The 24,208-nt window shown below is 38.4% G+C and overlaps 3 protein-coding genes across 3 annotated transcripts; 2 read left to right on the forward strand and 1 right to left on the reverse strand.

The window, feature by feature from the left end:
- Positions 1-5,493: 5,493 nt before the first annotated feature.
- BDZ99DRAFT_402660 (uncharacterized protein) lies at positions 5,494-5,715 on the forward strand (the record flags this gene model as incomplete). Its single annotated transcript, XM_033716300.1, has 1 exon — positions 5,494-5,715. A coding segment is annotated over one exon (222 nt), but the record flags the coding sequence as incomplete, so codon positions are not given.
- Positions 5,716-13,408: 7,693 nt separating this feature from the next.
- Positions 13,409-13,588, forward strand: BDZ99DRAFT_402526 (uncharacterized protein; the record flags this gene model as incomplete). Its single annotated transcript, XM_033716291.1, has 1 exon — positions 13,409-13,588. A coding segment is annotated over one exon (180 nt), but the record flags the coding sequence as incomplete, so codon positions are not given.
- Positions 13,589-21,656: 8,068 nt separating this feature from the next.
- On the reverse strand, positions 21,657-22,337 carry BDZ99DRAFT_552433 (uncharacterized protein; the record flags this gene model as incomplete). The annotated part of the gene is made up of 1 exon (XM_033727057.1): positions 21,657-22,337. A coding segment is annotated over one exon (681 nt), but the record flags the coding sequence as incomplete, so codon positions are not given.
- Between the last annotated feature and the right edge of the window lie 1,871 nt (positions 22,338-24,208).

Here is a 24,208-nt window from a genome sequence, read left to right on the forward strand (position 1 = left end):
GATTTATTATTTGCGCGCTAATCTTAGTTAAAGACAGGGCGGCTGCCTAGGTAAAGCGCCGAGTCTAGGCTTACGTGCTTTTATACTATAATGCTATTTTTAGTGTATTTTACTAAACAAAGCCGAAAGAGAATAAAGCAGTAGGCGCTTATATATATAATTTTAGACAGCTATATTTACTGGCGTTTAAAACTAAATTAGTCTATAGTTAGGCCTAACCCTAGCTATTTAACTTTAAAGGCACCACGAAAGAGTGGCTTCTAAGCGCCTCTAGCAATAATATATAATCTGCAGTAAGCGGCACCTACTCTCTACTATATAACTAGGAGTATAATTGCTCTTCTAAAATAGATATCTTAATAGAGGGAAGGAAAAAAAGCATATTAAGCGGAGATGTCTAGTAACTTCTAGTAATAGTCTATCTCTACAGTTTTTATTACTTTACTTACCTTCTATAGGAAGCAGTGGAAATACTGCAATCCTTATTCCTCTCTAATACTAATACAACGTCTTTAAAAACTTTAGAGCAGATTCTAAAAACAGCACTTACTAAAATTTGGCGATATCTTAACTTAAAAGATAAGAAGTTAATAAAGGAGAACGTACTGCAGAATAGTATATACGATATTGCAGCAAATTCACCCTTAGAACAGAACTAGACATTAGCGCAAATATTAGAGCAGATATTTCCAGGGTAGAATAAACTTTTTGCAGAGTAGACTTTTAAAACTATAACTCTGCAGATAGAATAGATATTAGAAGAATACTCTGCAAATTAGCCCTCTATAATCCAAGAATATATATCTACTAAACAGACTTTAGAAATATCCTTTAACTAGATTATAAACGCAAAGGAGTATATAACTATAGAATAAGTATCCGCTGCACTGGAATAGACTATATTAAAGTAAGTATTCCCTGTAATAGAGTAAACGTCTACAGGATAACTACTAAGCGTGGAATTAGGAAAGGATAAAGAATTAGCGATTCCGGTTAACGATAGCAATAATAATAATAATACTTTAGTTGACGACAGCGACGCAGGATAACTGCTAAGCGCGGAATTGGGAAAGGATAAAGAATCAGCGATTCCGGTTGGCGATAGCGACGACGATAACGACACTTTAGTTGACGACAGCGACGATAACGATATAATTTACTTACCGGTACCTACGGCTACTTAGCCCTATACTTCGCCAGGAGAGTTTTCCGACTTCGAGTATTATATTAATATTGCTACCGCTGCCGGAAGTAACTATACCCTGCCGCCCTAAGGTTAGATATTTAAGAATAAAGAAGAAGTTGCCTATTATCTTAACCGTCTGTTGCTAAAGGCCGGTAGGGAGTACTAGCTTAATAATACTCTCGTTTTTGCCATCCTAAGTAAATTGCTACCTAGTATAGCAAGCGTTCTAGAGCTTCTAGTAAATAAAGGAAGTATTCGAAATTTAATTAAACGCTAAGAGCTAGATAATATAAGCTTTCTCGTTCTACTATACGCGTTCCACTATTACTAAAGTTTAGCCGTGGTTAATATTTATAAGCGAATTATTACTACTATTAGTAAAAAAGCCTCTAATAGGAGAATATAGGCATAGTATTTAAAGAAAGCTATCGACCTAAATCTAGGCGGATTGTAAAAAAAAGAGTAGAAATAGCATTCTAAAGAGCTATACCCTTATAGCAGAAGGGATATAATAAATTGCGGGACGATAATATGCTATAACGCCGAAGCTCTTATTCTAGGTATACCCTTAAAAGACGTCCCTTTTAGGGATCTACGGTTATACTACCTTTAACTAATTATGCAGAGCTATAAGGATAATCCGCGGAGTATTGCCTTTCTTCGCCACTTAGGGTTTAACTCTAAGAAAAGGAAATAAGAAAAAGATAAGGGAACCTCCGGAGAAGTTCCCTGCTCGCGATACTTAAACGCTAGTCGACCGTAACCCCTAGAGATATTATTGCAACTATTACAAGAGCACTAAGAGAATAAGATATTTATAAGCAAGATAAATGCTCGCATAGAGGAATTTAATTTTTCGTGTATTCCGGAGCTTTTTCTTAAGAAGCCAGCTAATCTCCCTAATAAAAAGTGCTTAAGAGTGCTTTAATACGCCTGCTAAATTAGATCTGCGGAAGTTTTTCGGACGCTAAAGCAAGTTCTAATAGACAATACCTTTCTTCCGGAACTCCCGTTTAATAAGCTTATAATAGTATTCCTTTAGCTTAACCTTATTTAGAAGATAGGTAAAGGTTACCTTAAACTTACTAGGAAAAGATAGGAGCTATACTTTCTATATAATATATTCGAAAACTCTATAGTAATAGAGAGAGAAAAGAAAAAAGTAGAGAGAAAGGCTTATAGTAAATATAAAAACCTTAAAGGCGACTATATAAGTTACTAAACAGCTAAACGCGTTATTAGGCAACGAATTTTTTAAGGAATGCGCGAGGCAATAACTAGACAGCTCCGGCAAATTACTAATAAGCAAAGATTAAGTATTAATAAAGAGATTAGCAGTAGCAAGTATTTTCTAAGTATAAATATACTTAACGGTAAGAAAATCGCTCGATTCTACTATAGATACACTAGAACCGATCTTTTTCTGCTGCTTCTTTTTCCTAGAGATTAAGTCTTGCCTTCTTAGCTAGACTTTTCTAAATCCTTTCCAGAATATAGCAAGAGCCTTAGCAAACTAATATAGGTAAAAGAGTGGGTAGTTAGCAAGGTTACTAAGACTTTACTAACAGTTATAGATTTAACGACTTTAATCTAGCTACTATATATTAGCTTAGGAAGGTTATAAGAAAACTGCGGCCCGAATTTAGAATACTTCCTAATTTCTTAATTTCTATTATATATAAGATCCTTAACTTTAGAACACCTTCTATAAAATTATAAGTCTAGTCTCTTTACAATAATAATAAGGAGTATAAAAAACAAACTGCACGCTTCTTTAAACCAGCACGTTCTCTTATAGAACCTTAGCAAGAGCACGGCTAATAATTTGTGGTTTATTAGACGAATAAGACTTTAGTTCCGCCGAAAATCGCTTTTAATGCGTTGGTAAGGGAGCAGCAGATAGTTTTAGTATAGTAAATTACACTATACTTTTAGAAGAAGTAATAGAAGTTGGCTCGCCTTTAGAGTTATTATTTGCTATATAATAGTAGTGGTGTATATAGAAAGTTGGCTCTATTAAGCTTAAAATATAAGTTTACCTTAAGCAGTTGCTGGAAGTTGGATATTTACTTACGTGCCGAGATCGGTACCTAAAAGATCGAGGTTTACCGCAGCAAATATAAGTGGGTTTAGAGTCTAAAGACATTTTTTGTGTAGTAATCCGAGTAATTTTCTAACCGCTAGTATAACCGCGTGTTTTATAAATATAGTTTAGCGATATTAGATAATTTAACCAGTTTATAAGCCCTATATTTAAATTATTAATATAGCAGTAAGTACTCCGCGTTATACTCCCTCTTTATATAGTCTTTTTAAGGCAACTTAAAACGGAGGTAAACTTAGCGCCTTAAAAGTATACCCGTAAAGAAACGGTTAGTTGTAAGCTAAAAGTGCACCTACTCTACCTATTATAATGCATTTCGTTTAGAGCTAATATGTTTAAGCGAGTGCACTTAATATAAAGTCTTATAGGCATAGCTATTAGCTTAGTATCTAGATTTGGAAACACGAAACAGTTCTTTTCGAAACTTTAGCTTTCTAATATTTAGTAAACCTTTTACCGGATCTAGATAAGTAACACCCTATTTTAGTTGTTCTTATTAGGGGCGTAGCAAAGACTAGAGCTCTTAAGGAACTTGCGCTAGATAGGAAATTATAAAATTTTAAGAGTAAAGAAGCCTATAGCGACTTACACCTCTATAGTAATATCTTGTCCTTTAAAGCGAAGTCTCCTATATTTATTATAGATAGGGCTCTTCTATTCCGGGTTAAAGGCGAAAAGTCGCTAACGACTAAGACATGTTATAGCGTTACTACTCGGATACTGCCTTAATCGGTGGAGAAATCCACGGCGCATTTAGACGATTTAGCTAATTACATCTACGCCCGTTTCTTAGCACTATTTGCTAATATATTCTGTGTCTTCGCAGCCGACTGTAGAGTTATTAAGCCCTTAGTTTAATATCTAGCTACCTGGTTTCGAAGCAGCCAGTCGTTAACTATTCCGAGCTTTATCCCCCCACGACTTCTTATTATTATAGAAGCTGAAGTTGCTATAAGACGGTTAGAGATAATAATTAAAAGCAATATCTAAAGTTTAATAGAAGAATAAATTACTACCAACTCTTTACTATAAGATTAGACTTTCGAAGTGCTAATTACTAATCCTTGGAGTAAGCGCTAAGGAAGGTTAAGAAAGCGTTTTATAACCTTATTAAGACAATCTTAAAGGGAATAATTAGGTCTACGGATCCGATTTTCCGCTAGGTATTTAGCGGCTTTCTTTATAGGGGCTTGCAGCCACTTTATAGAGGCTACTAATAAGCTATTTAACTTTATTAGCACTATAAAATCTTAGAACGCTGTATTACCTAATTTAGCTAAGCACCTGTCGAGATTTATAAATCTAGTTTAATTAACCTAAGACCTTACTAGCTTTGCTGCTCCTATAATTGCGTTAAGCTTTTTCCTTAATAATTATCCTCCGGATATACACGGTAGGCAGTATATCTAATTTCAACTTTAAGACTATTAACAGCAGATAGTGTTTAATCCTCGGCAGGTTTTCGAGAATTTGTATAAAAGTACTTGCTCTAAAGCTATACTCTCCTAGAATTATAGGAGCAAGATAATTAAGCCCGGCAATTTCCTCCAACTAATTAAGGATAATCTAGCTAAATACTTCCTAACTTATATATCTATAAGAGACCTTAGCGCTGCAGATATCTATCGGGCGAATATTCGGACATTTAGAGTACTATAGAAAGTGGTATATACTAATTACACTTGCCTAGTATATCTATAGAAAACACCTAACTTTATATTGCCTTATAGGCATTTCCTCTATAAAACTTATATAAGAATTTTCGGGGATAAAGGCCCGGACAACTACTAGGTTTATTATATGCTATCTTGTCTTCTCTATAGTATAGATTTAAATAACCTAAGCTTTAGAGTAAAGCTAGATATAGCTGGTGTTATAGTTCTTAGTATTAACGGCGGCGGTATCTAAGGTAGGGGCCCTTTGCAGGCACTATAGCTGTTGCAGGACAGAATTTCTTTTCTAATATAAGAAAGCGTGGATGTTACGTACGGAGCCAGCTTAGGCAAGTTTCACCGGGATTAGAAGAGCATTTCTAACTATTTTAGGCTTACTTATTATCTTAGGTATATTCTTTAAGAGTTGGTCTATTAAAACTTCTACTAAGGTCTTTAAAAAATTAGCTAGAGAGACTTTTGCACCTCGGTCGTCCTACTATATTCCTTTTATCTCCTGGTTTTACAACCTCCTATTATACTATATTTAGGGTGTCTATCCTGCGTTAAATATTAAGCGTGTTCTAAAGGAAGTATTTAGTAAAGAAATAAGTATTTTAGAGACTTCCTATGCGTTAGCTTACAGGATTAAGATAGGCCTGCCAGTAATTACTTCCCGTGGAACCTTACCGTGCATATTTACAAACTACGTCGGCTTAGGCACCCGGCCCGAAGATTATAGTAAGTTTTTTATAAAAGCCAGGTTAACTTAGTATCCTAAACTAAGCTAGGGTATTAAGTAATAAGACTAACTAACCGAAGGATTCCTCTCTAGGAGATATAAGATTTTCCTTTTGCTTTTTAAGACCTTTTGCTAACTTCTTAGAAGGGTAAGAGGGGCAACAGCAGCTCTATAGTGGAAAAGATGTCCATAGGCGCAATAAAAAATAGCTAACGTTTTATTTAGGTTCTTTACTCTATTCTAGATACCTGGCGTAGGACCTATTAAAAATAGCGGCCAATAGAAGAATAATCCTGTTAAGCTTACTTTTTAGGAGATACTTGTAATCTGGTTAACTATAAATAAGCCTAATTTCGTAATATTTTTTGGTATAGGATCGCCTAAGACTCGAAACAACACGGGATTTATTAGCTTAAAAAGGGCTTGGAGTTAGAGCTAGAACTTATTTCCTCGTCTATATTATATATTTATATAGTTACTTAGTGGAAAGAAGATCTAGCAAGAATTCTATAACCGATATTAAGCAAACTTAAGATCTTAGCATTTTCGGTTCGATGTTAAGTTTAAAGGAGTTGAGCCAGCACTGGATAATATCTCTAAGATGGAAGAAATTATAGCAAAGGTAAGAACACAGCTTAAAGACGCGCTAGAGATTAAGGCAGCAGCGCAGTGTCTTATAGCAACGCGGTTCTACTTTAAGCTGGAATTAATACCTACTAAATCCGGTGATTACTACTAAGGTACCGGATATATCTACTATTGCTTGCCATGCAAGAGCGCGCTATTTAAGAGACTTCTGTAATAACTAAAAGATAGCTCTGCAAGATTTCTTTTAGACGGCCAACCTGTTACTAGTAAACCTAATTAGTTAATATTAGACTTAGGCGGTATATTTTAAAAAAGAGTTTAATTTAAGACAAAAGCTGGGATAGAAATATCTCTAAAATAGGAAGGCTTTAAAGCACGCCAAATAAGCGGTTCCCTATTTTCAGTTAACGCACTTATTAATGCCTAAGGTTTAAATTTGCAGTTTAGCCGAGCGGACTATAAAAAGTGTAAAAGAGGGAAGGATTTCGATAAAGAACCCGAAAGAAAAAAGCGCAAAGGTAAATAGCGTTCTTCTAACTAAATTTGCAAGTGTTACAGACCCTGCACGAAGTGCACGAGTTAACGCGTAAGGATGGTGATACTTAGCTAACGCAGCTACCCGTTGGGCAATAGAAGAGATAAGAGGATGTAGATATATACTTAGCAGCATAATAAACTACTTATAAAAGACGTAAGCGTGCTTTATAAAGCACGTGCACGTTAAGAGGACTTGTTATTAATATTATTGAAATTGAGGTTAAGAATATCGAGCGTAAGGCTCGACGCTTGCCTAGCTATCTACTCCTGTCCTTACGTGTCTATTTTATAGCTTACTAAATAGCTCCTTTTATATGCTCGTGCATCTTGCTCTTTATAATACAGCTTAATAATATATAAAGCCCCTAATACTGCATATATAATCTATATATTTAAAAGTAATTATCCGTGCATATATAATATAAATAAGGCTAACCTCTTCTATACCTAAGCCTAAACGAAATAATCTAAAGTTATAAACAGTTAAACTACCTAAGTTAAAAAGCACCCCTATATATCGGACCGATACTCCTCGGTAAGTTTTTGCTAGGTTTGCTTAAACGTTAGCAGTGTATTCTTTAGGTCCTCTATATATTACTATATCTTCTGCTCTAATATAGTGCCGGCCCCCATCAGCTCTATATAATAGGCATGCTTTTACTAGAGTTATCTATTCTTATTCTAGAAGAACTTTAGTATCTGGTCCGCTGGGATATCGGTTTTAACTTGTTTAGAAGTTTTTAAAGGCGCAGGCATTGCAGATAGGAAGGTATAACTATTTTAACCGACGGCGCCCAGTACTAGCGCTAATTTCTTATATCGAGGGTCTGGCCCTTTTAGACTTGCCCTACGAAAAGTCTTGGATAATTAGCTAATATAAGGTGTCTTCGGTTTAGCAGTGTAACTATTACTTGGATTAATACTAGCAGGCTGTATTATAGAGTTATAACCTTGTTTGCAAAGTAGGAAAGAATATTATAGGCAGTAAGAGATTATCTCCTATATAGACTTTTAAGTACTTATAAGAATTTACAACGTCGCTTTATAGACCCCTTTTGCTGCCGTTTTAGACTTATATATAAAGTGCTAAAGTGTTTTAAAAATTTTACAGAACTATTTCTTATATTATTATATAACCCCCTTATAAGCCAAGTACAGGTAATTATATTACAATTGTCCAACTCCAAATAATAATAATGCCTTCACCCGATTAGTAATATAATCTAATCTAGCCTGCGACCGAGAAAACTGGTTCTAGATAAATTTAGAAGCAGCAAGTATAACTGTATATAATGCCCTAAACACGCCTTAAATATTATGCTTAAATGCTCTAAATATAGATAAGTTAGCGCAAGAACAATAAAATAAAGAGCAGGCACCTTACCACTTAAATTCGGTCTAATATAAACTTTCCGGTAGTCTGACAATATTGTCCCTTGCCCGCCTCTTCTTCTTCTTAAACTTCTCTAACTACTCCTTATACTCTTCTAACTATTAATTTATCTTACTTTGCAATAACTTATAAAGTCCCCGCACTCTAGATTTATTACTTGTGTTTAAAGTTAGGTATTAGCCCTCTCGGCTTGTTATAGTAAAAGATAGCTTAATTAAAGTAAAAGAGTTAGTTCTAGTTTTTTAGATAAGGGAGTATCCAGCGCCTCTATAATCCAAGGCCTGTCTATTAACTTCCCGATATAGAATATAAGTGCGGCGCGGTGGGTGTTACGGATGTCGAGCTCCCGTAAAAAAAGACCGGGCCGTTGCGAGCAAGTCTTTCGACGCGGCTAGAGCGGAATACATAGGGATATTTTTACTGTTCCTTCTAGATCTATTAGGGATCGACGATATATTAAAGAACTGTGCAAGTGCGGTATAGTACCTATATTGTATAAGAGTTATATAAGTATAGTAGCCGAGGCGTGGAATTATAGTAATCCGCGCAGTATAGTAATCCTACCCCTTAATATACTAATTATAAGGGTTAGGTCTAGTAATAGAAGTTCTTCCTAGATTAGCCTTCCTAGACTAGCCTTAATCGTGGCTATTTCTAATAGGGACTAAATTATGCTCCCTTATTACTAATATCTCCGCAGTACCCTGCCAGCGTACGCGTAGCTTAAAGTATAATAGCGCTAGTATTCTTACCGCCAGACTTCCGTTATAGGCACGGATTTCTGTGGTTCTGCGCGGTATAGCAGATAAAGCCTAAACCAACTACAACTATACTATACTAAATATTGCTGCTTAGTTTAAGGGTTTACTTTCGTCGGTTAATTTTATTAGCCCTATGCACTTTCCAGTTATAGTTATTACCTTTACCAGCGGAGACTAAAATATATTCTCTACTTATCCTCCGCATATTACAGCTCTCTATAATCTGCACTTTAGATATTTTATAGAAATATAGCATTTTTATTGGATAATAACCCCGCTATTATTTCCCTTTTCCAAGCTCTAGATAAATTCGAGAAATAGGAACACGTAAAGGATATTAAGCGGGAAAATAGAGCTATACAAAAGCTTAAACGAGATAATAGAGCTCTAAAACGCGAGATTAGGTACTACAGGAAATTGTGGTATGCCACAACTATTCTGCTGCGCATCGGACTTAACAACGTTCTCGCAATATAAGCGGCACTCGAAGAATTCATCGAAAAAGAAAGGCTTTCGGGTAAAGACTGGCTAAAATATTGGGAAATTTCCGCAGAGCCCCTATAAGAGCTTAAATATCAGCTTATAAGATAGCTATAGGATAACGGTAAGACGCTATTTAATAATTGTGCTAACTCTCTTTAATATAGTTCTAATATTTATAGCTAAAATCCGTTATTTCTTAGACTTTACAGGGTCTATCGCCTAAATATAACTATTAACTTTATATCTGAAATCCCACGTCCACTGCTTATATGCCGCAATAAATTAATCAACGTTTTTAAGCGCACTGCAATCGAATTAGATAAAGTCGCATTCTATATTACTGTGTTAGTAATATACGTTAAGTTTACGTGGACCCTAGGGAATAATAAGCAAACGTCTATAAACTTTAAGCTTAGATAGACTTACTCCCTCTAAAGATCGGCGAAAGTCTCTCGGAGAGGATGAAGTTCATCCCGAATTTCGCGCTCGATGTTGTCGAGCTTTCCCCGATTCTCTCTAACCGCTGTATTAAGATTATTAATAGATTTCTTAATATCTTAGAGTATTATTATAATATCGGAGGGCTCTACTAAGGTAGCCCTACTACTATGCTAGGATAATAGCGTTGTATTTAGAAGCTGCTCGGAAGACGGTATTATATCTAGAAAGTCTATAGCGTCCTAGCCCGGTGTAATATAATTATATAGGTATATATCTACTAGCTGGGTAAATATATTAAACCCTGAAAACTAAGTATAGGCGTTGTAATTTGCCATTTTTGCACGGAGGAGAAATTAATTTATAGAAGGAGTTCGCGCGGTATTTTATACTAAGTATATAATACTTAAGTATTACTTAAGTATTAACTTTAGAAGCTAGGAAGGTTTCCTGGAACACTAGTTAGACTTTAAAGCGCGCGGGAATAAGGCTGGCAGGTGCTATACTTAGCGCTCCCCTTACTATTAGCGGGTACTAAATAAGGCAGTAAGCCGATAGTTTATAAATTAGTAGCCAACTCTGTAAACATGCGGCGCAGGCGGTAAGACTTCCTAGCTAGTTGTTGGACTAATCCAGAGGCTAACGGGTATTATCTAATAAATGCCCCTAGGCTCAGATAACTAGCGCAAAATATGCGCGGCAGGATCTTTTTACTAGCTAGCCCTTATTTAAACGAACGGCTTCTTCTCTAAGAAATATTGTTAATAGCTTAACTAGACTCTGTTTATAATACTACGCAAGCATACAGTTACTTTCTTAAGAAAGCTCGCAGAATAAATAGTTAGAGCAAAACTACGCCTTTAGATATTCTAGTAAGTACGGGACCTGTACCTTTAGTTTATTTACCTAACCTATATAGGGGAATTCCGCTAATATATAGCAAAATGTCGAACTAATAAATCAACTTATCGCCGCTATTTTGAACTTAATCTAAGAAACTAGGCGGATAGCTTAATCCCTTAAATAAGGTTTCTTAAAGGCCCTCGACTCTATTACCGCCGAACTTTCCGCTTTATATATAAAGTATACTAAATGCTATAGAGTATATATTACTAAGTGTTATAAATATAATAAAACGCGCCAAGGCCATGCCTAAACCTGCGCTGCTCTCGAAAAAATAAAACAGGACCTTAGTTAGGCGAACAAGTTACAGTAAGCTATATATACAAATATTAAGCTGCTAAAAGGGCAGCTAGATTAGTAGATTAAGCACTTTAACTCGATTAAATAATAAGAACAACTTTTGCTAGCAGGGATTAAGATGTTAGAAGAATAAAATCAAGAATTAAAGAAAATAATCCAGCACGTATATAGCCTGAACAATATAGATAATTGGAAGGAATTAGAAGTATTAGCTGTAGGGGATTCGATGCTTGAACCTAAAGTTAACCTTAAAAAATAGAAGGAAGAAACGGGTGCTGGCATAGCATCTTATAGTCGCGGAAAGGGAAAGAGACAGAGAAAGTCCTAAATACCTACCTTGCTGTCTCTTTTTTTAATATACTATCTTATCTATTTATCGCGTTACTTAGTAGATCTTTGCTCGTCTATTTATCGCGTTGCTTAGTAGATCTTTACTTGTCTGTTTATCGCGTTGCTTAGTAGATCTTTACTTGTCTTTGTTTATCTTTAAATACAGTTCTGTGCGTAATTGTTTTTATAAATTATAAAATAAAATCGCTAAAGCCTTTTAGCTTATTCTGTAATATACTAAGGAAAACTTCTATAATAAAAGTTAAAGGGGTATTAGAAGCTAGGAAGTGGCTTAGCATGCCCCTACTAGTTCTTTTAGAGTGTAGTTCCAAAAATACGCCAACGTAGAAGCCTCTCTAGGTAGGAGAACCTCGGTTCCCTTTCTATTACCTGGGGCATCTTATTTAGCGGGCTTACTATAACTACTATAAAGGCTCCCTCTAATTATAGCTAATTTAATCTAAAAGTAGACGCCGTAGGCTATAACTATCGATAGGAAGTTCTGCACTTATAATAATATGCCAAATCTCGGACCGAATTTATTATAGCGATGAAAAACACCTGGATTTGCTTTTTTAGCCGGGAGCTTATCTAGGCCCAGAAGGAGCCGGAACAGGCTACCTAGGGCGTGCTTACGCTGCTCCAGGTAAGCTGCTTAAACTAAGGGTTGCGTCCCTTTAATGCGCGCCTAACCCTATATTATACTAATATCCGTTCCTAGGTAGCGCAACACCTACTGTACCGCAATAGATAAGGGGTATATTAACTTTAAATAATTTATTCTCTATACGCACGTCGATATTTCCTATAATTTCGTATAGGTTATATACTGTGGCCCTTAGAACCCCTCCTATAGAAAAAATACGTTCGCATTATCGCCTTTGCACCTAATATTAGGAAATCGCTATTAGCCTTATAGCTGCTATTGCACACAAATTTATAAAAGGTCGCCACTCTAGCAGCCTAGTCGGCACTTCTAATTAAGGCACTTACTAATCCCGGCTAACTAACTAACTAGTACCTGTACGTCCCGAGTTGGACTTAGCGCAGCTAGAATTCGTCGACGGATTAGTAAAGGGAGACCGTATTATAAATAGCTCGAATAAACATTTTTAGGATATATCTGCGCACGGCACTAAGACATATTTATAAAGGGCTATCGAGATTTTTCAGATACTATAGCCGGAGGACTATGCAACGCAGATATAGATTTTCTTTAGAAATGTCCGCATACTATTAGAAAGTCTAGCAAATTGCTTCTACGCTAATTATTATTAGGAAGAGCGTGCGAATTAGAATGCAGACTTAGAGGAGATCTTAAAGAAGCTTATTATAGTTTGCTGTGCCTAGTTACCTATATATTAGCGCGTAACGCTATAGACTAAGAAATTTACAATCTCCTACGCGCGCGCCTTAAGCGCACCTTAAGCACTAGCTATTCGCTTATCTGCGCTGCTGGGGCCTTCTATGGCGCTCCTAGGGCTTAACTTCGCTTATCTATGCTACCTTTACTGGCTCGAGTTTGTTTATCCGCCTTTAAGGTATCTTCTTTTATTATATAACTATTAATTTAATGCTCTAAAGTTTGGAATTCGGGGGATAGTTGCGTGCAACAGCTGTAGGTATATTAAAGTATTAAGATATCACCACTTTATTACTTTTTCGGAGGAAGTGGATAGGAAATATTTAGATATTTATTAATAGAATAGAGACCTAATTTAGATGAAATTTTAACTATAACTCTTTAATAAGACTATAAAAATAGAGATATCCGTGTCCTAGTTATTATAATACTAATATAATTAAGGCCTCCATGCGTATTCCTGCTAAGCACACGGTTAAAGCCTTCGAAGTTAAACCCTAATCCGAATACTAGAGGTAAAACTTTAGGTAGGACTTTTACTCTTACTATAGAGGCGGCGGGCAAGTTAGATATCCTTTATTTCTGGCTAATATTAGCAAGGTTTATAGAATAATAGTAGAGTAATCGTATAGATAGTAACTTACTTAGCGTAAATAGTATAAAAGTTAGTGTCCTTAAAAAGGGAGACGAGATAGTCTTCTATAGACTTTTAAAGAGCGCTAATAGCAGAAGACTAAAAGTAGAAATCCGAGTTAAACCTATAGGTAATCTTACGGACGAGACGCTGGAAAAGGAGCTTTTAAATTAGAAGGTCGGTGGACTTCTAATAGCAATAGATCTTACGGAGAGCAACAGTTTCTAAGACTATTAAGGCGATATTAAAGGTAAATATAGAGAGATATACCAGGCTTATATCGGTAAGGCTTCTTAACACCTCCGGTTAACAGGGCGGACTTGCCAGCGGCCTTAGAAGCCAGTTACTTGCGCGGAGCCTTACCTCTAACAGATCTACGTGCGTTTTACTTAGTGCGAACTATTGCAGATATTATATAAATTTAGAACCTATTAAAGGTAGAGAGAAAGCAACCAGCCTATCTCTATAGTCTAAACTGTCTATTTCTGCGACGTTATATTAGAGGCACCCCGGCGTAAGCGCCTTACTACTTAGCCCTTATTATATAATATACACCTTAGTAAATAGGCACCTAAAAATAGCTTAATAGGAATCGGATACCTAATATAGGTTAACCCTAATTCCGTCCTTGCTAATAACTGTAGCGACTTAAAGCGTTAGCCCTTTATTTATTATTAATAATGCAGGCAAAGAAAAAGTCTATATTAAGTTTAAGCAGTGTAGATTATTATATATAAAAATATCGGAAATAAGAATAGAATAGGGTAAAGAGCGTATATAGGCTTAATACAGAGTAAAAGAAGGTAAATATGTAAGGTTTGCTTACTGCAGGGCTTTACTATATAATATAGAGAAAGGCAGCGTATAAAGGGAACCTAGGAAAGGTAAAAAGGTAAACTTGCATATTATATCTACTAAAGTAGGGCGTTTAGAGTATTTTATTTAGAGGGTTAAGTATTAAGGCTGCTGGGGAGTAGGCTTTCCCAGTATAAAAGAATAGATAGTAAAAGTATATATAGTAAAGATAAGAAGTATAGTAAAGCAGGAGATATTAAGGAATAGCAGGTTTCTACTTAGCACTAACAGATTTTTTAGCTATATAATATTTTGCCTGCATATTATTCCCTAATAAAGAAATGTAGATAAGAGCCTATTTTACCTTGCAACGGCTCTAGAGCTCTATAATAATATACTAATCTCCTAAGTATTAAAGAGAATAAATTCAACTCCGTATTAAGGGAGGCCGTTTTTTTCTCTACACCACTTTACAACGAATAAACTCCGCGACACGTAATATAATTTCTTATCGATTGGTAAGAGACAGATCCTATATAAAGAAGTGTAGTAACGGCGAAGGAAGTGCTAGTAATAACACGACGAAAGGGACGACTAGCAGGCGCAGACGCAAAACGAAGTGCAGATACGCAGCACCTGCTGCGCTTAATAGGGAGCGTATTGCCACGGCCTTATAAGGAGAATAGATTACAGGGGTTCCTACTATTAGTAGTGTAGTTAAGGTATTATAGGTTTAGTAAGGGAGAGCTCCGGGCTCGCGAGCTATTTACATCTATATAGGACTAATTTTCGGCCCGACGTTATATAATTCAATATAACTACACATAACGCTACGTGATAAATTACCCTTCGAGGCGCAGCGCCTAGAACAACGTGACACCTAGCTTTTATCTGCAAACACGCAAATTTAAATTAAAAACGCCTTTAGTAAATTAACTAGCCTCTTATTTCTCGTTATTAAACCCCCCCAGGCTATTCTATTTTTAGAGCTTAACGGATATATTATATATTTCTATGCTGTTAAGCACCTATCTAAATATATTATTTTATTTATACACGGAGACCGGTTTAAGTATATATAGTATATAGCTTGTAGTTTTCCTAGGGCATAGTATATAGCTTCTTAAGAACTATTTCCGAATCCGCTAAATAATAGTTCCCGGTGAAGGCATGCTATGCAAATTAGATAAATATCTCCTTATTAAGGTTTTCTAATACGCAGCTAACTTTTATATTTAAGAGGTGTTTGTTAACTAAGGCTCCGTGTGTCCGTGAATAATAGGCTATAAGTACGGCGTAAACGGTAAAAGTTTCTTTTTTATCTTTAATCCCGAAGGTAAATAGGTAAGAGCTTAGTGTGCTAATTTCTATATTTAGCTAGTTCTAGAAACTTTGCCTAGCATTTAAGGTTAACTTACCTTTTATATAAAAAAGCTATTATAATATATTAGTAATATAGAAAGAATACCTCTAAACCTTTATTTATATAAATAGTATAAAGGCTGGGCAGAAATTTCATAGCTACCGAAACAAGACCGCGTTAGATATAGTAGCTGGCGCCCTTATTAGAGTAAGGTGGCCGTTTTCCTACCTAAGTAGAAGGGTAGCGAAAAAAGGGTTCTATATTAAGAAATAGAGACAGTCTTAAGTCCAGCCGTTCTTTTTATTAGAACTGTTAAAGTTGCCCTCCCTATACGCAACTTTAAAACCTAGTTTTGCTGTTCCTCTACAGGGGCAAGGGTTTTAATAGCGCAGCGTTTGCAACTATAATACCCGAGAACAATTTATAATTCCTTGCAGCTTGCCCCTCTAACGCACTAAAGCAACGCAATATCCTCTCTAATAAGAAAGAGAGCTCCTAGTAGAGCGCGGACTTTTTAGGAACACTAATTACCTTATAGTAAGGTTTAGTTAGGGTGCTAGGACTTATATTAGTATAGTGGCTGGACACGCCCTAAATATTAACTTAGCTTTCCAGAACATCCCAGGCACTAGCAACTTCTACCTCGCCTTTACCTTTAATAATTAGTATAGGCCGATAGTAAAAGACCTGGGCTCTATAGGTGGAACAAAAGTTACCTATAATAGGAAGGAGGAAGAGCGCCGGTTTAAGTTTAACTAGCTATTAGAAGGACCTGTTATTATAAGGGGTAAACCACTAATTCTTAATATTACAGACCTTATTTAGTTTAAGGTTATTATACCTCCTTATAATATTATATCCCCGGACTATATTAACAGGGTAACTAGATTCCGCGTGGGCACGGCAGATCCTGGGGACCTCTTCGCCTCTTTTATCCTCTTAAATATGTATAGAATATAACAACTAGAGAAAAGTATATTATAAAGAGGCCGCTGCAGAAGCTTATTAACAGTAGTAAAGTTGATAAGGAGAGCTAGAAAAGGGAGGCTGAAATTATAGGTAGTATTTCTTATATTAGTACTGCACCTAGCGTCCTAATATTTTTATATTAGTCTATACTAATAGCTTGCAATCTTAGGATTATATTGTCGCGTTTCGAAATGCGACGTTCTCTCCCTATCCCTAATTGATTTTCGAGTAGGTTCCCGGCGGCTCGCTCGACACCTATTTTAACTTATTAACCTTTAAAAGCATACAGGTTCTCTGCTAATTATCTTCGACCCTAGAATATACTAGAATAGGCAACTCTAGAAATCTACCGAAAGGCCGCTAATTAAAAGGCCACCGCTAATAATATATACAGCGTGGCCGTCGACATCTAGTCTCTTAGTATAGTTATTACTTTGCTAGAGTATACTAGGCTTCTAAAGTATAAGAACGCGTGGGCAACAGACGCCGTGGCCTGGATACACGCGGTATATGCGCATATTATCGACCACTATAAGCAGTAAGGCAGCGAGCTTCTCTAGCTTCTCCTTAATAATATGCTGGTTAAAAATCCGGATAAAAAGTTATCGGCAGATTATTGCTATAATAAGGCGCTAAAACTCCTGCAATATATTGCTAACACCCGGTACTAAAAGTCTACGCCTTTAGATAAGTCTACGCCTTCGGATATAGAGTTAAGTAATAACAACAACGGCTTAACTACTCTAAACCTTTAATACTCGGCGCCTAGTTTACTATAGAGTCTGTAAGCGCAGAGAAGGTGTTTATATTTTGTCTAGATATTTAGCCTAACTTATAGAACGGCTTAGAGATATAGATTAGAAAAATAGTGGAAGATATCGATAAAAGTCTTATTATAAATTGCAATATCGTTAATCCAACTAATTCTAAAGAAAAATAGGAGCGTTTAGGTGCCCTAGACCCTAATACTTAGCCGAGCCAGGTTCTAGACACCTCTATTAACCTATAGTAAAAGAGTATAGTAGATAGATTACTATAGAACCCTAAAGCAGCAAGTCCTATAAGCAACTATAATAAAGCTATAGAAGGCGGCGCTGGTAAGGCTTAGACTAAGGGTCCGCCCGAAGAGCAGGATAGCATATCCTTTCTTATTTGCTACTACCTTAGCGGCAAAGTTTAAGAATATAGGGCGCAAGAGGCTATTAAGACCTTAGGAATAGAAGCAGGGTTAGCCAGCGGTTAAGAGCCTATTATCGCCGCTCCCCTGGTTTTTTACTTATCTACTTTTAGGAGTCGCGGCTTAATAGCAAAGGGCTACCGCTAGATTATAAACGGAGCAAGAGGGGTAAATAAGTAAAAACTTAGAGTTAGGATAATAGCATAATCGCATAGGTATAAATAGAATAAATACATCTATACTATAATACTAGTTAATCCTTTTACAGGCTGTATATATATCTAGGTATAAGGGATAGTCCTTATATATAATAATATAAGGCTGGGTTAGGAATATAGGTGCGAAAGCTAACTTAGCTAATATAAATATATACAACGCCCCCCTTGTATTTCCCGCGCGATTATAACAAAACTTCTAGCTTACTCTTACCTACCCTATATTTCGATTGGCCGTATTTTAAGCGTCTCTCTTAAGCTTTTTATTACTTACTATACTATAAAAAGCAGTATTTTCCTGTTTGCGCAGGCCGCCTGCGCGCGCGCGCGATTTCTTAAATATTGTTTACTAAAGCCTAAGATCCTGCTTTAACCGCCACGGACCTCCTAGTCTATAATAAAAGACAGCTTATTTAGTATTTAGAGAGAAATAGCGATAATAATAGTAGATTTAATATTTTAGGTCTTATTAGTATAGAAAGACTTTTAAAAAGTTAATAAAATAAGCTAGCAGGGAGACTTAGGTAAGAAGGCTCGCGACACTCGGTGTATTAGTTTGTCTTATGCTAATAAGCATTTCTAAGCAGTGCTGCGGCTTTGCAGCTAGAAAATGCGACGGCGTTGCAGCCTCTTAAGATTAATAAACTTTTCACGCGCCTAACAAGCGTAGCCGATAAGCAATCTCCGGACCCTGGACTCTTATAACCGCTAGCCGAATTATTTAAGTTAATAGAGAGCACCCTACTACTTTACTCGTTCTTTATATTTAAAGAAGAACCCACGCTAATAGACTAAATAGACTAATTAGCTCGAATATCTTAGCTATAAGTAATAGTAGTTAGAAAAGCTAACTACCGTTGCAGAGCCTCTAGAGGAGCAATATTACCAAGCTTTAAAAAAGCTGCTTAAAACACCTTAGTAGTTAAACAGCATAAACGCGAGCGGCTTAGCAGCTTCGGGGTCTATATACACTCGATAATATTATCTGGCGAAGAATGTCGACCTGGCTAAGGAATTAAAAGCAGCTTAAGCTGCCCTAGATGCGACTAATAAGATAATTAACAACTTTATCTAAGAAACGGCGCTATATAGACTTATATAGACAGCTGTCTACTACTAAAGGTATTAAGTAGAGTAGGCTATTAAGGAGGTACGTTTAATAGAGACCGAGATGTCCTAGCAAAGCAAGACGGTAAAGAGCAATATAAAGGTCGACACAAATAAGAATAAAAAAAGGCGACGCGGTGATAATAAGGTAGAGATACCCCCCGAGCCACGGCCTAAGAGGACTGTAAAGCCTCTATCTATTAAGTAATAGGCTTTTCTAGCTCCGGAGATAAGGCTTTAAGAAGGTTAGGATTATTATTTGCCTTTTATACTAATTTAAGACTATTAAGCGCCTTCTAAAGCTTTTTTAACCCCTTTTTCTTTAGATAAAGTTTTTTTAGAATATTATAGTATTTCTATTTAAGTTAGCAAATAATAGTCTATACTAATAAATATACTATATACCTGTGTATTCTATTAAAACTTGAATATATTTTGCTCTCCGCTAAATTCCTAGAGCATTTTTTGCTCCCTTGCTTCTACTATAAGGCGAACCACAGCTAGGAGATACTTATAAGCCTTTTTTATTATATTTTTATTTGTAGAGTTCTTGTATATTAGTTGCAAGGCTACTATCTTTACCCACCGTGCAATAGCAGAACAGCGAAGAATATATTCTCTAATACCTATAGTCTGCCTACTATCTCTAGAAAGGCGGAAGACAGAGTAAACAAAGCCAGCCGGAAAAAATATTGATATTCTAGTCCGAAGCACAACAAAGCACTAATTTCCGCCTTAATAACTGGACAGATCTTTTGCCTAGGACTTAAGCTGTTTATCTATTAGGCGATCTAACTAACTAACTCTAATTGTTCCTTTATTGCAAGTAATAAAGGTGTCGAAGCCGTAGGCATCTATGTAAGGAGCCGTATAGGTTCCAGGTTCCGCGAGGAGAATCCAACCTTGCACTTCTCGAAACTAATTATTTTGCGTAGAGCTGGTGGTAATTCGGCCTGCCTATCCTGAACTTAGAACAGCCGTTCTAATCCTCGTAAGAAGGTCGCAGTTGCTATTCTGAAGAAACTTTGGGCAGATGCTGTAAGTCTCCGGGAACGGAATTTTCAAATCTAGGACGTTCCAGCTATCGCCATAATCTGTATTTCCCGCAAAGCGACCGCGCACCTCCCTTATAGTCTTACGACTGAAGCTAACGGCGGTTCGGGGAAGTAAAGCAATATTAATATCCACTGCGTCATCTAAGGCGGTGTATTTGGCAAGGAGATAAGAGATTGGCCGCGACTCTTCTGGCCAGGCGAAGTCTTGTTGCCCTAAGCCGAAGATTGGGACTTGTAAATTGCGTGGGGAGCTTAATAATTGTTTTGCCTCGGCCGTCGTAAGAAACAGAGCCTGAGCCTTGTCAATTAAGACCCCGGGTTCCAAATTTGTCGTTGGGGCAACAGCGACGTTGAGGATTTCTTTAATAATAGAGGCTGTAAATTCACCCCACGTATTCCGAGGGCCATCAGGCATTTCTCGAAGCTGTTGCAAAACCTGGACTCGAAAATCGTTGTCTTGTGATTTATCGTGCGTGACAGGGTCGTTTGGAACAGTATTGCGAATCACATTAGGTGATAGATTAACGTTGGAGTCGTCAGGGGGACATGACTGCTGTCCTAGGCTCGTAAATATTTGATGCTTGAGCATGGCTTCCCTTATTCTCGCGACATTGACCGACCAAGGCTTGGGGGCTTGTAGAAAGGACTCCGGATTTTCCATAAATTTCTCGATGTACTCAAGAACAAAAATGCCGCACGATATGCCGTCCTTCTATCTTGGAAGCTTGTCGAGGTAGACTCTTTTGGCGATTTTGCCACTGGGGAAGTGGCCAACAAGATCACTTTCTATTCTTTCAATCGCCTTGGGATAGGAACCACGTAAAGAATCCAAGATATAGATGTCCCAGATGTGTGGATTCTTTGCAAGGACGGACTGATACTTCTTTGCAAGGATGGCCAGATACCAGTAATCAAGATCAGGATCGTGAATTGGATGGATGAGAAACTGGTGTTGTCCAAAAACCTCCTGCCGAGTTTTGCGCAGACCTTGAAGTGAGTCGATACCGTAGCATCGACTGTTTGGATCTAACAGCTCAAGAATGCAAAGCATCCTAAACCGAACTAAAGCATTATTGAGCTTCTTGCCGTGTTTCAGGATCTCCCATTCCCTCTTCCCAACGGCTATACTCTGCCTAATTCGGATTGGTTGCTCTGTTCTGATATTGTACCATTGTATGTCACCGGAACTCTCATTAGAGATGTCATTAAAACCTGATTCTTGGGTCTTATCTTCCACTCCCTGGCTCTTATCGGCGTGTGGTAGAGGGCCTACTCCAGAAGATAATGGTTTATTATTCGCAAGCGTTAGCTTTGGTCTCTTCGCTGGTGGTTGCGCGACATTATTTGTTGGAGGTGGTCTCTTCGCTGGCCCTATCCATCTCTCATCCACTTCCGCCTCCTTATTAGTGCATAACTTGATTTTCTCATCATCATTTTTATGACATTCTGACCAACAGGCGATGCCCTTTTTCTTACATTGGCATCTGTCTGTGCTACATCCGGAAGGACAGCTATAATAGCCCACATAATCCTATAAATGTTAGAAGCTATGTATAACATATTACACTATTGAAATCCCACATACTTTGAATAAATTATCGAATGACTCCTTTTTCTTCTCCTCCGGCCATGGATAATATGGATTGCCACTCATCCAAAGTATGCGAATCCGTACAAGTTTGCGGAAAGTCATTGCGGGGTCTTCGTTGGTGGTATCAGGATATCGAAATTCTTCGATCGATTGTTTAAGCACCTTAACCATAGCACGTGAGTCCCAATGGATGGTTCCACTTAGCATGGTCAAAGTGAGCGTGTACGGAGCGTGTACTATTCCAGGTGGTTGGACTAGCATATCCCCTTCCTGTAGCAAGATGGCAAATGGGTCGGATACTAATTCGCCGCGTTGGTTCCAGGAGATAGTTTCCGTTTTGTTCAAAGCCGGCCACGCAATCCATAGCTTCTTGCCGCACTCAACGCGGATAGTTGTCAAGACGCCGTGATAATCTTGATGGGGCATTGACCAGGCGCCTGCTTTACTCAAGATTGTAAATGCTGTAGAAGACGATAAGTCATTACAGCTATCCATTGCTTTTCCACTTTGATTGTTCTCCTTGACATCGTGCAGTATTGAATACGCTCTCAAGTCCATGCAATATGGGACTTGGGTTTTATACCCAACAAGGTCAAGTAGATTTACGGGTTCGATTTCAGGATCTCGGATCAATCCAATTGCTTTGGCCGGTGTTATCTTGCGTGGAAGAACTTGGTTCCCATTGCCTGGTAAACGGTCCCCAAAATAGTGGATGTCGACAGAAGGCTTCGTCAACAGATAATCTTAATACTCGTCAATTGTTATCAGTGGCCGTGAAATGGGGGCAGCGGGGATCAACAACGGCAGTCTAAGACACCCGGATTGAAGGATAGCTTTGGCATCAGCTTCGGAGCAAACCACGTATTGATGGCGGTTGAATGAAGCAGTACTCCAATCCATAGACATGTACGTAGAGTACGTTATGGCCGTGCCAGGACCGCACCGGTCAAGTATTTCCCGATATTCTGGGAGCTCTGCAGTTAATCTTGAGTCCGCCTTGCAAGAGAATTTATCGCAATGAATATCAATTTGACATTTTGCGTTATCGAGGGCTTTCTGACTCTCATCTTGGTGTTTTGCGCACCAGGACGTATCTTTTGTTGCGTCCGACAGCGGTACACGGGAGTTCGCGGTTCGAGGCTCAGCACCGGCAGTTCCTATTCCAGATGAAAGAGACTCCGGCTGAGTGGTGGTGTCGGTCGCTGACGTCATATGTTCTTGGGTTTTGTGGGTTTTCATGTGACGGGCCTTGTGGGCAACGTTTCGCGTTTGCTTGCCTTTGGGGCATTGGGGGCACTGGTATGTTGCGCGTGCATCATATCGAGCTTGTTGTTGGGGTTTGTTGTGGGTTTTCATGTGACGGGCCTTGTGGGCAACGTTTCGCGTTTGCTTGCCTTTGGGGCATTGGGGGCACTGGTATGTTGCGCGTGCATCATATCGAGCTTGTTGTTGGGGTTTGTTGTGGGTTTTCATGTGACGGGCCTTGTGGGCAACGTTTCGCGTTTGCTTGCCTTTGGGGCATTGGGGGCACTGGTATGTTGCGCGTGCATCATATCGAGCTTGTTGTTGGGGTTTGTTGTGGGTTTTCATGTGACGGGCCTTGTGGGCAACGTTTCGCGTTTGCTTGCCTTTGGGGCATTGGGAGCACTGGTATGTTGCGCGTGCATCATATCGAGCTTGTTGTTGGGGTTTGTTGTGGGTTTTCATGTGACGGGCCTTATGGGCAACGTTTCGCGTTTGCTTGCCTTTGGGGCATTGGGAGCACTGGTATGTTGCGCGTGCATCATATCTAGCTTTAGCATCCTGATTATTTGGCTTTGGTTCTTTAGTACGTAGGGGCATTGCGCTCTTAGCGTCGCGGAGTTAAATGGCGATGCGGGACGTCCGACAGTGATGTGGGAAAGCTGTAAGCGGCGGAAGAGAGGCGCAAGAAAGTGGTGAGCCGCAGGAGGAGAGTGGGGAGAGTGGAGATGGAGAGATGGAGAGATGGAGAGATGAGAGTGGAGAGTGGAGAGTGGAGAGTGGAGAGTGGAGAGTGGAGAGTGGAGAGTGGATATGGAGAGTGGAGAGTGGAGATGGAGAGTGGTGAGAGAATGGTGAGGAGAGTGGAGAGTGGCGTTGGAGAGTGGTGAGCGGAGAGCAGAGGCGCGGAGGATCGGGCTCCGTACTTAGTGGGGCGAGGCTGGCGAATCAGAGTTCAGAACACCTCACCGGAGCCAGTACTCGCAAGGGGGATCTACCCATCAGTCTCTATCGAGATGTTTGAAACTACACCCCAGGCTACACGCTTATGTACGAGGTGATACTGGATATGTTCGGTTTCGATGTCGTCTATAGCCATTCAAGCCGTTCAGGCAGAGCGCGAAGCCCCGTGTGGCTAATCTCCCTCCGAGTCCGCCTTGCTCGCCGTCCCTTTACGAAACGCTCCAAGAATTCCCGCTGCCTTCTTCGGCGCTTCTTCGTGCGCACCTGACTGCATGTCTTCACCCGCCAGCGCCCGTACCCTCGCGCTTGGTGCCACC

This window comes from Mytilinidion resinicola (genome assembly GCF_010093595.1).
Source record: "Mytilinidion resinicola strain CBS 304.34 unplaced genomic scaffold BDZ99scaffold_36, whole genome shotgun sequence".
Classification (NCBI taxonomy): domain Eukaryota; kingdom Fungi; phylum Ascomycota; class Dothideomycetes; order Mytilinidiales; family Mytilinidiaceae; genus Mytilinidion; species Mytilinidion resinicola.